At 38.0% G+C, this 12,495-nt stretch overlaps 3 protein-coding genes across 9 annotated transcripts; all 3 read left to right on the top strand.

Annotated features, from left to right (window-relative positions):
• The first annotated feature begins 875 nt into the window (after window positions 1-875).
• LOC101310186 (zinc transporter 4, chloroplastic-like) lies at window positions 876-3,021 on the top strand. The gene is made up of 4 exons (XM_004290994.1): window positions 876-968; window positions 1,044-1,092; window positions 1,204-1,928; window positions 2,288-3,021. The coding sequence occupies exons 1-4, from the start codon at window positions 954-956 to the stop codon at window positions 2,741-2,743; spliced, it is 1,245 nt and encodes a 414-aa protein (XP_004291042.1). The 5' UTR covers window positions 876-953; the 3' UTR covers window positions 2,744-3,021.
• A 1,323-nt stretch (window positions 3,022-4,344) lies between these two features.
• Window positions 4,345-7,886, top strand: LOC101309313. Of its 7 annotated transcripts, none has more exons than XR_184017.1 (4): window positions 4,345-4,625; window positions 5,119-5,215; window positions 6,453-6,598; window positions 7,575-7,602. XR_184017.1 is itself a non-coding variant. In XM_004290993.1 (4 exons), the coding sequence occupies exons 1-4, from the start codon at window positions 4,436-4,438 to the stop codon at window positions 6,457-6,459; spliced, it is 369 nt and encodes a 122-aa protein (XP_004291041.1). In that variant the 5' UTR covers window positions 4,345-4,435; the 3' UTR covers window positions 6,460-6,600. The 7 variants fall into 7 exon arrangements, 1 of the variants encoding a protein (XP_004291041.1); XR_184018.1 differs by having other exon boundaries at window positions 5,106-5,206; window positions 7,575-7,597; XM_004290993.1 differs by lacking the exon at window positions 7,575-7,602 and adding an exon at window positions 4,835-4,922 and having other exon boundaries at window positions 5,123-5,206; window positions 6,453-6,600.
• Window positions 7,887-8,293: 407 nt separating this feature from the next.
• LOC101309024 (probable beta-1,3-galactosyltransferase 12-like) lies at window positions 8,294-11,726 on the top strand. The gene is made up of 7 exons (XM_004290992.1): window positions 8,294-8,703; window positions 9,293-9,445; window positions 9,538-9,620; window positions 9,686-9,785; window positions 9,876-9,989; window positions 10,406-10,548; window positions 11,460-11,726. Exons 1-7 carry the CDS (start codon window positions 8,294-8,296, stop codon window positions 11,546-11,548), a joined length of 1,092 nt encoding a protein of 363 aa, XP_004291040.1. The 3' UTR covers window positions 11,549-11,726.
• Window positions 11,727-12,495: the final 769 nt, after the last annotated feature.

Below are 12,495 nucleotides of genomic sequence, written 5' to 3'. Positions count from 1 at the left end.
AAGATATACGTTTATGTTGTCTGTTGTCTTCTTTTCTTCCTTGTCATACCCTTGTCACGCAGCATTGGTGAGAACGCGAAGTTATCGGTCTTATTGAAATGCTTATTTAGTTTTTTTTTTTTGTTACGTCTAAAGTGTTTTATGAATTAAATAAACATTGGAGTGGTAAATGCTCACTATCCTTTATGACTAGGTTTATCTTTATTTTCAATCTATAAATTTCTCTAGCACCGTCAAAAATATTTTCCTATTAAAAATCCAAGTTCCACCCGATTACGATTCCTGGATCCGCCCCTGCATGAAGGGTCAATTATTTGACTGAAAAATGTGGTATGCCATGGTAACATGGTAACAGCAGATGTCTTCATGATAATTAAGATAAGAGTAGGTTAAATTTTTCTATGTTAACGAAATTTTATTAATATTGTCGTTTCTAATACAAAATTTCGTTAACAAAAAGTTTAGTTAAGCAGATTTTCTTATCTCTAAATCTGTCATTAATTCATTTCCCTTCTCTCCCCAGACACATCGAATCGATTCCTTGCACAACATGGATGTTCCGTCTTCGGAAAATAGAAAAACAAACATTATATTTCCCAAAACAAATCACAAACTTAAAATCTAGAAAACCCAAAAAAAAAAAAATGTGCAGAAAATGTCGACACTCTCGCGCTCATTAATCAGCAAAAAGTCGAAAATGTACACACCCTCCTGTCTCCCTTTTCTTCTTCCCTCGTCAACAGAATGTCGACACTCTCTCCTAATCCCTCTTCCTCCCCTCCACCGCTTCTCACATCTCTTTTCTGGTACTATATTAGTGTCTCCATCTCTTTCTTTCGCTATTCAATTCAACTCTTTCACTTTCTCCCAAACTGAATCCAAATCGATTCGAGAATCGTGCAGTTCCAATCAACCTCGACAATTACATAAACCCCCCACCACCTACGATCCCCATGTTATTCCTCGAGGTTCGCCAACCTTCCTCCACCTCTCTTTATTGTCAAATATTTCTTCACCGATTAACAGCATTGGGTTTTGTGTAGGATCTCTGGCTCTTCCTGGCTCCTCCTGATTTCCCTCACAAACTCTCAGGTAGATTTTTCCCATTTCGTTTCGATTTTGATTGATAAAGTCTGCCCTACAAAACGCACCGTTTTGAGGATTCAAGATTTGTTATTTTCTGGAATTGTTTTTTTGTTTCAGAGTCGTTATCACACTACATGGCGACCTCCGCCGCCTGCGAAACCGGCGAGTCGGATTCCTGCCGCGACGAGTCGTCGGCGCTTAATCTCAAGTTCGTCGCCATCGCTTCTATCCTTCTCGCCGGAGTCGTCGGAATCGCCATTCCTTTGATCGGGAAGAACCGGAGGTTTCTCCGCACCGACGGCAGCCTCTTCGTCGGAGCGAAGGCCTTCGCCGCCGGGGTTATTCTGGCGACGGGGTTCGTGCACATGCTCTCCGGCGGTTCGGACGCGCTGAACAGCCCGTGCCTGCCGGAGTTTCCGTGGTCCAAGTTCCCATTCTCTGGATTCTTCGCCATGATGGCATCTCTTGCCACCTTGCTCGTTGACTTCGTGGGCACGCAGTACTACGAACGCAAACAGGGCCTGGCCCGGCCCAGCGAGGCCCAAGTGAGGGTCGGGTCGGATGACTCGGGTCTGGAGACGGGTATATTCCCGGCCCACAAGGAAGGGAATGGGATGATGATTTTTGGGGAGGAAGAAGGCGGTGGGATGCACATTGTCGGAATGCATGCCCACGCGGCGCACCATGGACACAACCACGCTCAGGACGCGTGTGACGGCCACGTGGCCGAACCGGGTTTGGGTCATGATCACGGGCACGGGCACGCCCATGGGCATGGGCATTCTCACGGGTTCGGTGATGATGACGAGGATGATGGTGTGCGGCACGTCGTTGTTTCTCAGGTACTTTTTGTTACTTTTATTTTCCCGCTTTTTTATTTTTACCGTAAGAATTATAAAGCATGGTCCTGATTTTCTGAAAGGAAATGTTGCTTTTTAGCTTAGGGAGTTTCTTACTTTTACTTGAAGTAAAAGTAGGTAAATCTATACTAGTTGGCTGTGATTTATAGAAAGAAATGATTTTAACCCCAAAAATGTTGTGATTTTAAGCTACTAACTGAAAATGTAAACGGAATGTACCAAAGTGTTTGACAGGTTGGATAGTTTGGGTAGCATTTGCGAATTGTCTCAATGTAGTTACCATTTGTGATGAAAGATCGAAATTTTAAGACGTGTTGGTTAAAAGTTGTGTTCTTGTGCAGATTTTGGAACTTGGGATTGTATCACATTCTGTGATCATTGGGTTGTCATTAGGAGTGTCACAGAGCCCATGTACCATAAGGCCCTTAGTTGCAGCATTGTCCTTCCATCAGTTCTTTGAAGGTTTTGCACTTGGAGGCTGCATATCACAAGCCCAATTCAGGAACCGATCTGCGGCCATAATGGCTTGTTTTTTCGCCATAACAACTCCACTAGGTATTGGTGTTGGGATCGGAGTTTCTTCAATCTACAACCCGAACAGTCCAGGAGCTCTGGTCACTGAAGGCATTTTGGATTCCATGTCTGCTGGTATTCTGGTCTACATGGCCTTGGTCGATCTGATTGCTGCTGACTTTCTGAGTAAGAGGATGAGCTGCAATTTCCGGCTTCAAATTGTGTCTTACTGCTTGCTATTTCTTGGAGCTGGGATGATGTCTTCACTTGCAATTTGGGCTTAGGTTGCTCATTCTTCCGCTTAATGTTCTTTGTAGGCTGGCTGTTTGAGCTTATAGTGATGCAAGTGAGCATTAATTCTTTTCTGCTTGGTTCTTCCTAAAAGGGAGAAGTTGAGTGAGCAAGTGAGCTACTAGATGTTGTAGATTAGTAGGATCTACAGCGTGTAATGCAATCTTTTATAGTCTATTCTGAAATCTTGACCTGATCATTCGTAGTTTGGTTTTGATGAGAATATACAATATTTCCACAGTAAACAGATATCCAATTAAGCTAAATTGCTATGAGTTAGAACTATGTGCTAATCATGAATTGAGAGAAGGGAAAGAGAGAGAGTAGTGATGTGTGAACTCAACTTTCTTCACCCCCAAAATTACCCACGATAGAACATTTTTTGAAAAGGAAAAAAAAAATGAGAGGCAATATTGTGACTCAAAATGTTACGGTATTGTCCAATACAATTTGGTATAATGGCACAAGTCTCTCTTTCTAAATGGAAGGTCATGAGTTCGGCACAAGTCTCTCATTGTGAGTGAGAGGTCGTAAGTTTGACTTACAACAGCTCATAATAGTCACTGAGTTGTTAAACATATCAAAAAAAAATTTGTTGGAACAACTCCAACCAAGTTGTTATTTGCCAAAGTGAACATATATTTGACTATCATTGCTCTCCAACCAACATGTCAAACATGACATGACAGTGCACAGTAATAACCTTGTTAAAGCCTTGTGTTAAATTTGACAACCCACTTTGTCATGGTCGTTTATTTATTTTGTTAGTTTAATAGTGAACACATCATTTTTTCTTTGCTCTAAGGCATTATATGCCTTCAGCTTTTTTAACAAATCAATAAAATAATTAAGTTAAAAGACATTATGGATGGATCACAACATAGTCAAATTGTTAACTTAATCAAATTATTGGATGACCATGTCACATGTTAAAATAAAAATTGACACACTCCGAATGACTATATAATTGGAGATACTCTTACAATATACTTTTTGCTTACAAAGTTATTGCATGATTTTGTATTAAGAATCATTACAAAGTATATTTTTATGCACTTGTAGATGTTACATAGCATAGTGTAAGAATCATGTGAGTCGAAATTTTAAAGAAGGTGCTCTCTTTAAGCAGGAATTCGTTCTATGCATTGCTTGATTAATCTTTGAATTGATTTTTTTTTTTTGCTTGATTAATCTTTGAATTGATTCGTTCTATGCATTACAAAGTTATTGCATGATTTTGTATTAAGAATCATTACAAAGTATATTTTTATGCACTTGTAGATGTTACATAGCATAGTGTAAGAATCATGTGAGTCGAAATTTTAAAGAAGGTGCTCTCTTTAAGCAGGAATTCGTTCTATGCATTGCTTGATTAATCTTTGAATTGATTTTTTTTTTTTGCCGTGTGAAAAATAGAAAATTAATCTCTATTAATAAAGTCAGAAGAGATTTGGTAATGGTTAAATTTTTGAAGTTCCGAAAAAACCCAAGTTTTATTATTCTTCAGCTATATGTAAACAATGATTGAAGGACACTATAGTAATCCTGCTGACAAAACGCAAAACAGATAAATCCGAGGAATAGAGGATTCCGCGATAAAAAGGAAAAGGAAAAGAAGGGGAAAAAAAGAAGGGAAAAGAAGAAGAACGCAGTCTCTCAACTGCTAGCCCACGATCTCCATATAGATGGAAACTGCCACATCAACGTCGGGTACAAATGGAACAGACGAAGCAACGAAAAAGGAACAAAATGAAAGAGAAAGAAATGAAGACGAGCAGAGCAAAATCAAATTCAAAAGGAAGAGTAAATTGAAATCGTATCGGCAAGGTGGGAGCAATCTTTTTTACGCCCTCAGCGATTTCGGTGGCGATTCTGGTAAGTAATTTATGGGTTCTTTTTACGTTCCATTGATTGGGGATTTGTCTTTGGGATCGGAATTTACCTTTGATTAAAGCTACTCATACGGGTGGAACAAAAGCATATCGATGCGGACATGTTTATTCACCCTTTATGACCGGTATGCTTCTGCATTTCTTCGTTCTATTCATGTATTGTGTTTTGATTTTGATGTATTACACTTGCAGAGGAGCTGTCTGATTTTTGCACAGGTTTTTTCATTCACATCGTTGATTGGTGTAGGATTAGATGCTCTAAAACGGTATACTTGGTCATGTAGAGGCTTCCTGCAAACTAATTCAAAGATTAGGACCATATTGTTTTCAGTGCCACTCTATTAACTTATCTACATTGAAAATGAATACTTCCCACTGTATGGATTGTTTTCCCTGATTTGTTTTGGTACCAGCTAAATTGTGTCTTCATCTATATATCAGCCTTTAAAGTGATAAATTCAAGTCCATATATGCAGGCAGTGGCGGAACCAGGATGAAAATGTCACCTAGGCTACCGGTAACACATGAAAAATATTCATTGAAGCTTAACAGTGCAAAAAATTGGTAACACATGTATATTCTAACTTTTTAAGGTTTTTAATCTGTTACTTTTAATTTGTAATTGTTTATGTGTATTGGTAATTACGTTTGAAAGCTTTAGTTATTCATTTTAAAGTGTGTAAATTTTACACTAGCAACTTTTTTTTGAAAATGCTTACACTAGTAACTAAAATTTTCGTGTAATCGTACTACGACCATAGACCTACTCCACTAGAACCGACGGCACCCGATCACTTCTATTTTATTAGTTCAATTGTAATATGTTCTTCCCCTGAATTGAATGGAAGAACCATGGATCAAAGGGAAAGAAGAACTCATCAAAGGGAGAATAGTCATTTTCCAGAAGAAGAGAGGTGCAACAAGTAGTTTGCTGCTACAAGAGATGACTTTGAGCCACAAGAATTGTTTGACTAGGTTTTGCTTTGTCCTAGTGAAAATCATGAATCTGAGCTTTGTGCTGACAATGAGTCTTTTAAAACTGAAGGAAATAGGAAGTTGCAACGTAACAAGCGGCCAAGAGGATTGAAGGCAAAGCGACAGAATAAAATTGGTGCCCACCTAAAGATCCTACAATTAGCTTGCGACACACCTCTTTAACCTGCTTATTATATGTAACCTATAAATCAGATGTGATGTAGGTTTTTTTATGGAGTTTCAAAAACTCACCTGGGCTCCAGCCCAGTCAAGACCGGGCTGGCTCCGCCAGTGTATGCAGGAGTGAACAAAGGATAGGACAGATCTGCCACTTCTTTCACTGACCCTCAAAGACATATGCCATCATATTTCTGAACCATATGAACTGTATCAATGGGAATTTTGTAAGCTAAGGAGAATCCGTTTTTTATGATATCAATCCGTAGTTGAGAAGTTAGTAAGAGGGAACGAACAATTGATGTCTACTATATAACTGGTGCGTTAGTAATGGGTGATTAACTAACAATTTTTAGTTAAGAGATGAATGACTTCCTTTACTTTTGTTGTTTTGTTGTCTTGATGTTGCTCATGTCTATAAGTGCTTTATCAATCAGATAAATAATTTTCAATACAGGCAAATATTGAAATATTGATATATATCACTAGCCTTAGATAACCAATGTGTGATGATCAACAGGTAGTCCCCAAAAGTTGCCCACTTTTGGCTGCAATTCTTAATTATTTCTAGAATGAATGTATCTCTCTATAACTTTCTTTTGCGTTACTCATCGTGTGTACTACATGTCTCAATTGATACCGTATATTATGTTTTCAGCAGATAATGGGGATGTATTACAAGTCTCTTTTGATAAGTTTGGTTGGACAAGCAGAGAAAAATCAAACAATGATGGTAAATATTATTATCAATAAGGTGATGGAAAGGTGAAGATTGGGGATATTAGTGTCAGCCACTTTTTTGAGGTAATGGAACTGCCAAGATCTCATACCACTTTGATATATAGGATCTTTTTTGTTCTATTGTGATTGTTGTTATTTTTGTACTTCTTCTTTTTTCCTTTAAGCTTGCTGATGAAAACTCTTTTATTATTCTGTTGAATTCTGATGTTAAATGGTGTTGAAGAAATTTGGTGGCCATGTAAATTATCTTTTGGATTGCAGGGCATTGATAGTTTCTAAAGGCTTCTGAGGGTAGGGTTCTTTGGGTTCTAGAAATTATAGTTGCTGGTTTGGGGTTTATGACATACTTCTGTACAATGGTTATATAATTACTCTTTTTAGACCCATCTCTTTCTGTGAATATGTTACATGTACGACTATACCTGGTTGTGCATGTTATGATTCTTCTTTTGAACATATTTACTTCTGGTTAGTGTAGAAAACTATTTCATGGAGTAGAACTGAAAGCATATCAAGAAATTAAGACTTTAATTCTCAGTTTCATCAGCAACTTAGCTAGACCATTTGAGTGTTCATCGACAATAGTGTAAGTCTTCAACAACTTTGGAGGTATAGATTACCATCTCCTTTGGTATTTTATTTTATTAAGAACAACAAAAAGGAATTTTGAGTTCATCTTTTTCAGGCATGCTTTGGTAGTTTATTATAGCCTTTACTTTCATGTCATGCTTATATATGATAGTTTTATGTGGTTTGAAACTGCACTGGCTGATTATGTCGAGCTTTTTGATTCATATCTCAAAATTACATGCACGTATTTATACCACATGAACTTCAAGTCAAGGCCATCAGTTTTGTATGCGGTTTCTCTATCTCTATCTTTTTATGCTTCGAAATTTTTTGACAATTTCAAATTTGAAAAAATAAACACAGGCAGGTACTGAAAATGGTTTATTTTCAGACTCTGTATCGACCCTCTTATTTTCATCCGTACACCCAAATGACAAGAATTCAGAAATTTTTTTAATTGACTTTATAGGTTTAATCAGTACTCTTTGAAAGTTTGCTGGTGATGGAAGATACTGAAAAAGGTTTATTGGATGAAATAGCAGACCTGGACAGTGTGGCACTAATTATCAATTTAAGTTGATGTAATATGCAAGATGTAAATGCAACTGAAGTGTTACAGAAGCCAAAGGATGATCACTCTTCAAGTCTTGCAATTTCAGTTTCAACAATGCCGTCTCATATTTGTTTAAGATTTTGTAAATATCCATAGTCTGGAAGATTACTATGTAATTTGTTTGGAAGAAAGATCTGCATCCAAATACCCTTTATTATGTTGGGATGAAAAACCTGTGAATCAGTAAAATTAAAGAGAGACGTGTGACCAAATAGGCTTTCTTTGTGCTCACGTAAACATTGAAGATAAGATTCAACGTAAACATAAACATTGAAGATAAGATTCAACAAAATGGTCTTCATATCAAAATATACTTTGTCTACAAATGTCAATTAAAGAATGATTATATACACGCGTGAGCATGATGCGTATGTGCCTACAGGAAGGCTAGTAAGGCTAGTAATTAATGAAGTGAAAGGAGAACTAAACTGATCAAGAGGCCTAAAAGGGGTAGCTGCTGTTGAATCTCTGAGACTTTGAGTGTCTCTCACTCATCTTCCCCACCTGAGATCTAGGCACACACTGTGTCCACATAACAGACACTCCATCTCCCTCACACTTCATTATTTACCCAAATGCCACTCTTCTCTCATCGCCACTCTTCCCCTCTCCCCACCGCCACCTACTCCTCCAAGCTCCTCAAGCCCCTCAAACCCAACTCCGCCTCTGTCCCCACTCGCACTCCCGTACCCATTATCGTCTTCTCCCTCATCTCCCTCCTCATCGGCCTCGCCGGAACTATCTTCGCCGTCGCCGCCATCCGCCGCTCCCGACCCCTCCCCGTTTTCCGATGCGGCAAATCCGATGATACTTTCCGTGCATTCTACTCCATCTCCAGTTCTCGGAAACTCGATCACAATGCCGGTCTGCTTGAACGGCCTAAGCTTCTTGGCTTCGTCGGAATTTTAACCGGGTTCCGGGGAGCCGATCGCCGCGCAGCCATGCGCAGCACTTGGTTTCCTTCCGACCCTGATGGTCTCTTGAGGTAAATTATATTTTCCTACACTATAGTTACATAATTTACATTGATCAACGTAGAAAGTTTTAGGGAAATTCTATGGTACCTACCCGTATGTGATACCTACATTTACAAATGTGACAACATATTTGTAGTCAAAGTGGTAATGTTGAGTCGTATTGTTTGTAATCTTGTTCTAAAAATTGTAATTACAAAATGTACAACCATTTTACAACTTTTTGACAAATTGTTCTCATAGTTGTAATTTTGTTTAACTTCATGTAAATAGTGTAAATAAATTTGATAAATTTGTTCTCAATGTTGTAATTTGATTCATAACATTGTAATTTTTGTTCAAGTACAAGTAAAATAAAAGTAGGATATACATCCCAGTACCATAGCTTGTCTCGAAAGTTAATTATTTTACATTGATAAAAGTTGAAAGTTAATTAATTTATTAGTTTCAATTCACTTCTGATATCTAATTTTAGCTTTGATCAGATTGATTTACTGTAATCTAAGCCACACTTGGTTCACATTACTTTTGGCAAGAACTGTAATTTGGTCCATATTACCAGCGAGTCTGTTTGATTTTTATGTTATTGACATATTGTAGGTTGGAACAAGCTACTGGTTTAGCGTTTAGGTTTGTTATTGGGAGATCGAAAGATTCAAAGAAGATGGCAGAGCTTCAGAAAGAGATAGATCAGTACAGAGACTTTTTGGTGATTGACATCAAGGATGAATATGTAAGCCTTCCATGGAAAACGTAAGTCATCAATTTGTGTTCAACTTTCGCAATGTTGATGCTTTGTATATGTTCATCTCATGCCTGCTATTTCACCCTGTTTATGTGCCTAGGTTGGAGTTTTTCAAGGCCGCATTTCAACACTTTGAAGCAGATTATTATGTCAAAGCTGATGATAATATTTATCTGCGCCCAGGTATATTATGATTTACTTTCATTAAGCAATGTTTGTAGTCCACTGATGGTTTTACAATTTGTCAGATCGACTAGCAATACTTCTAGCTAAGGAGAGAACAGATTCACGAACCTACATTGGTTGCATGAAGAAAGGTCCAGTGATAACTGACCCAAAAATGAAATGGTATGTGGGTTATCAAATTCGTCCCATGGAGCTTGTAATTGGTCATATGTTTTCTTATGTCTTCATAATTTATGATCACAAATATTTCAGGTATGAGAAGTCAGGACATCTGATTGGGAATGAATACTATCTCCATGCTTATGGTCCTATCTATGTTCTGTCTGCAGAAGTGGTAGCTTCATTGGCAACAGCTAGAAATGACAGGTCTGCCACCTGTTTTCTATGTGTTCTGGTTTATGTTAGCTAATTTTTTTCTTTCAATTGTGACTTCAATACTTCTTCAATACTCCTTTAAAAAAAAAGACTTCTTCAATACTCACTAGTAGTATATGGAGGTTTCAGAAGCTCCAATGTAGTGAGTATACGTTACGCTTTGATTTTGGAATTAACTATTCATTGACAATAGTAAAACCTTACTGGTTTATAAGTTTTACTGGTAGGGGAAACAACCCCTACCCTTGAATTTTTCTTTTTCCATATTGTTTTGTTTAAATTATTTTGCAACATTATGCTATGTGTGGCAGTCTTTCTAATTTTGTTTTGAACATTATCAGAATGTATAGTTCTTTCAGTTCCTGAAGATTTCCCATTGCATAATAAATTTATTTTCTAGTTTTCAGTTTGAGAATGTTTAACAATGAAGATGTCACAATCGGATCATGGATGCTTGCTATGAATGTTCATCATGAGGATAATAGGTTTTTATGTGACCCTCGGTGCTCACCTAAATCCATTGCAGTGTGGGACATCCCGAAATGTTCAGGTAACTGTATTTCCCGAAACATCATCTTTTACAATATTTGTATACATTATAAGCTGGAAATTTGAAAAATCAAGATTATTTAGTGGCATGATAGTTAAGACAGAGGAAGGCTTCTGTGTCATTGAAGAAAAAAAAACTGTCGTAGTGTTCCTTTCATGCTCAGATTTTATAAGAGAATGTTCTTATGTTCTGGACTTCTGGTCAGTGGACTGTATCTATGTCCAGTGAAAGAAACTAATGACTGTGATCAAGAATTAAAGCACTTTTCAGCTCAGTAAAGATGACCTTTTTTACATGCCATTGGTATTCGTCTTTATTGAATGAATGTTTCCTGAGGAAAATGAAGTTTGTTTCTCATTATGTTAGGAATCCTACATCAGGGGTAATAACAATGGAAAGCAGTGTGTTTATGCTAAATAACACTTGGTTCAAACTTCATAACAAAATCACTTAGCGCTGTTACACTATAAGCTTAAACAACAGCTGTTCTTCAAACATATGTCTTTAATCTGCTGCTTAGTGGCTTGATCATCAGAGTTATTGTTATCATTTATCATGCACCCATGTTGTGTCGTATACAGATTAGTATAATGACTATCATCCTTTCTTCTTCAGAAATGTATTTAAAAGTAACCTCTTAAATGCTCTTGTGTGACGATCATTTTGATCTCATGCATCTTGCCTGTGAAAGGAGTGATACCATTGAGACCTGAATCTTAGGTGGAAAAGGAAAAACACTGCAGCTTGCTTGCAAAGGATATACATCATACATGATTTGTTCAATAATTATGAATGCTTATGTTTTGTCCATTTACTTGGCAATGTTTGAAGTGTAAGCTGTTGAAATTGTCCATTTACATCGCTTATCTCTTTTACATGCTCTGATGGGATAAGCTGTTGAACATGTCTAGGTTTGTGCAATCCAGCTCTTCGGATGAAAGAGCTTCATGCAATGAGCATGTGCTCCAAAAGTCCAACTCTGCTCTCTAACGATGACTGATAGAGCGCTAGGGCAGACAACTCCCCATCAAGAAGCCGGCTATATATGCATGAAGATCAGCTGGTTTGGACTGCAATATTGTATTGCTTGTTGTGTTCTTATACCAAAGAGATGTCATTTGAAGCCGTAACTCGCTTGTGCAGTCACTTGTGTCCATCGTCTCTTGTTGTAATGTAGTATTACCCGGCATTTTCCCTCTGTTGATCTCCATCTTAGACACATCCAGATTGTAAGTCCAATTCTACTGAATGTATACAATCAGAACCAGTAATACAATGACACATGCTATACCAGATTTCTGTGTTCGTGCATATTCTTCATGTCTATTTGATCGCAGATCAAACATCTGTAACACTTTCTGATTAAAAGGTGGTACCATAATGCAGCACCATTTTCAGCTATTCACCTTGAAGTTAGAAACTTTATTACTGCTCAGCTAAAACACAGAGCATATTATTAACCGTGATCTCAGCAGTATGGAGTTATGGACCGCCCATCAGCTTCTATACAAGGACAAAAACTTTAAACTTTTCTGACCTTGGTTGCTGGTAAAATAAAGCCCGGTTATGGGTACGAGGTCAATCTCGTCCATTCAAACTCGAAGCTTTCGTTCTCGAGGCGGTTTGTCCTTTTCCATATTTTACCTCTCAAAATTAACCGTCAGATAAGCTGACCAACAGGTCCTACCACGTCATCAACGGCGGAAAACAAGGCAGAGTCTGAGTCTGACTACGAAAGACTAGTCCTAGCTGGATCCCTCAGTTTCAGACTTTCAGCTACGACTCTCTGCGACGTAACATAAATAGTATACGCCCACGTCATCACTCTGCACCCCAGTCCTACGTGGCAGTGACCCTGCCACCTTGGCGCCCACCCCGCACTTTTCAAACCCCCATTTATATCCTCCATTTTCTTCTTCTGCCACTCTGCTCTGTTCTCTCTCTCAC

The sequence above is a fragment of the Fragaria vesca genome, linkage group LG2 (genome assembly GCF_000184155.1).
Source record: "Fragaria vesca subsp. vesca linkage group LG2, FraVesHawaii_1.0, whole genome shotgun sequence".
In the NCBI taxonomy this organism is placed as follows: domain Eukaryota; kingdom Viridiplantae; phylum Streptophyta; class Magnoliopsida; order Rosales; family Rosaceae; genus Fragaria; species Fragaria vesca.
This window is presented reverse-complemented; position numbering and strand designations above follow the sequence as displayed.

Excerpts from the sequence above, each read along its gene's own strand:
- LOC101309313 (XM_004290993.1), top strand. The coding sequence starts at position 4,436 with ATGGAAACTGCCACATCAACGTCGGGTACAAATGGAACAGACGAAGCA. Across the intron at positions 4,626-4,834 it reads CGATTTCGGTGGCGATTCTG|AGGAGCTGTCTGATTTTTGC; the intron begins GTAAGTAATTTA and ends TTACACTTGCAG. Across the intron at positions 4,923-5,122 it reads AAAACGGTATACTTGGTCAT|TGGCGGAACCAGGATGAAAA; the intron begins GTAGAGGCTTCC and ends ATATGCAGGCAG.
- LOC101309024 (XM_004290992.1), top strand. The coding sequence starts at position 8,294 with ATGCCACTCTTCTCTCATCGCCACTCTTCCCCTCTCCCCACCGCCACC. Across the intron at positions 8,704-9,292 it reads GACCCTGATGGTCTCTTGAG|GTTGGAACAAGCTACTGGTT; the intron begins GTAAATTATATT and ends GACATATTGTAG. Across the intron at positions 9,621-9,685 it reads TAATATTTATCTGCGCCCAG|ATCGACTAGCAATACTTCTA; the intron begins GTATATTATGAT and ends ACAATTTGTCAG.
- LOC101310186 (XM_004290994.1), top strand. Across the intron at positions 1,093-1,203 it reads TTTCCCTCACAAACTCTCAG|AGTCGTTATCACACTACATG; the intron begins GTAGATTTTTCC and ends TTTTTGTTTCAG. Across the intron at positions 1,929-2,287 it reads GGCACGTCGTTGTTTCTCAG|ATTTTGGAACTTGGGATTGT; the intron begins GTACTTTTTGTT and ends GTTCTTGTGCAG.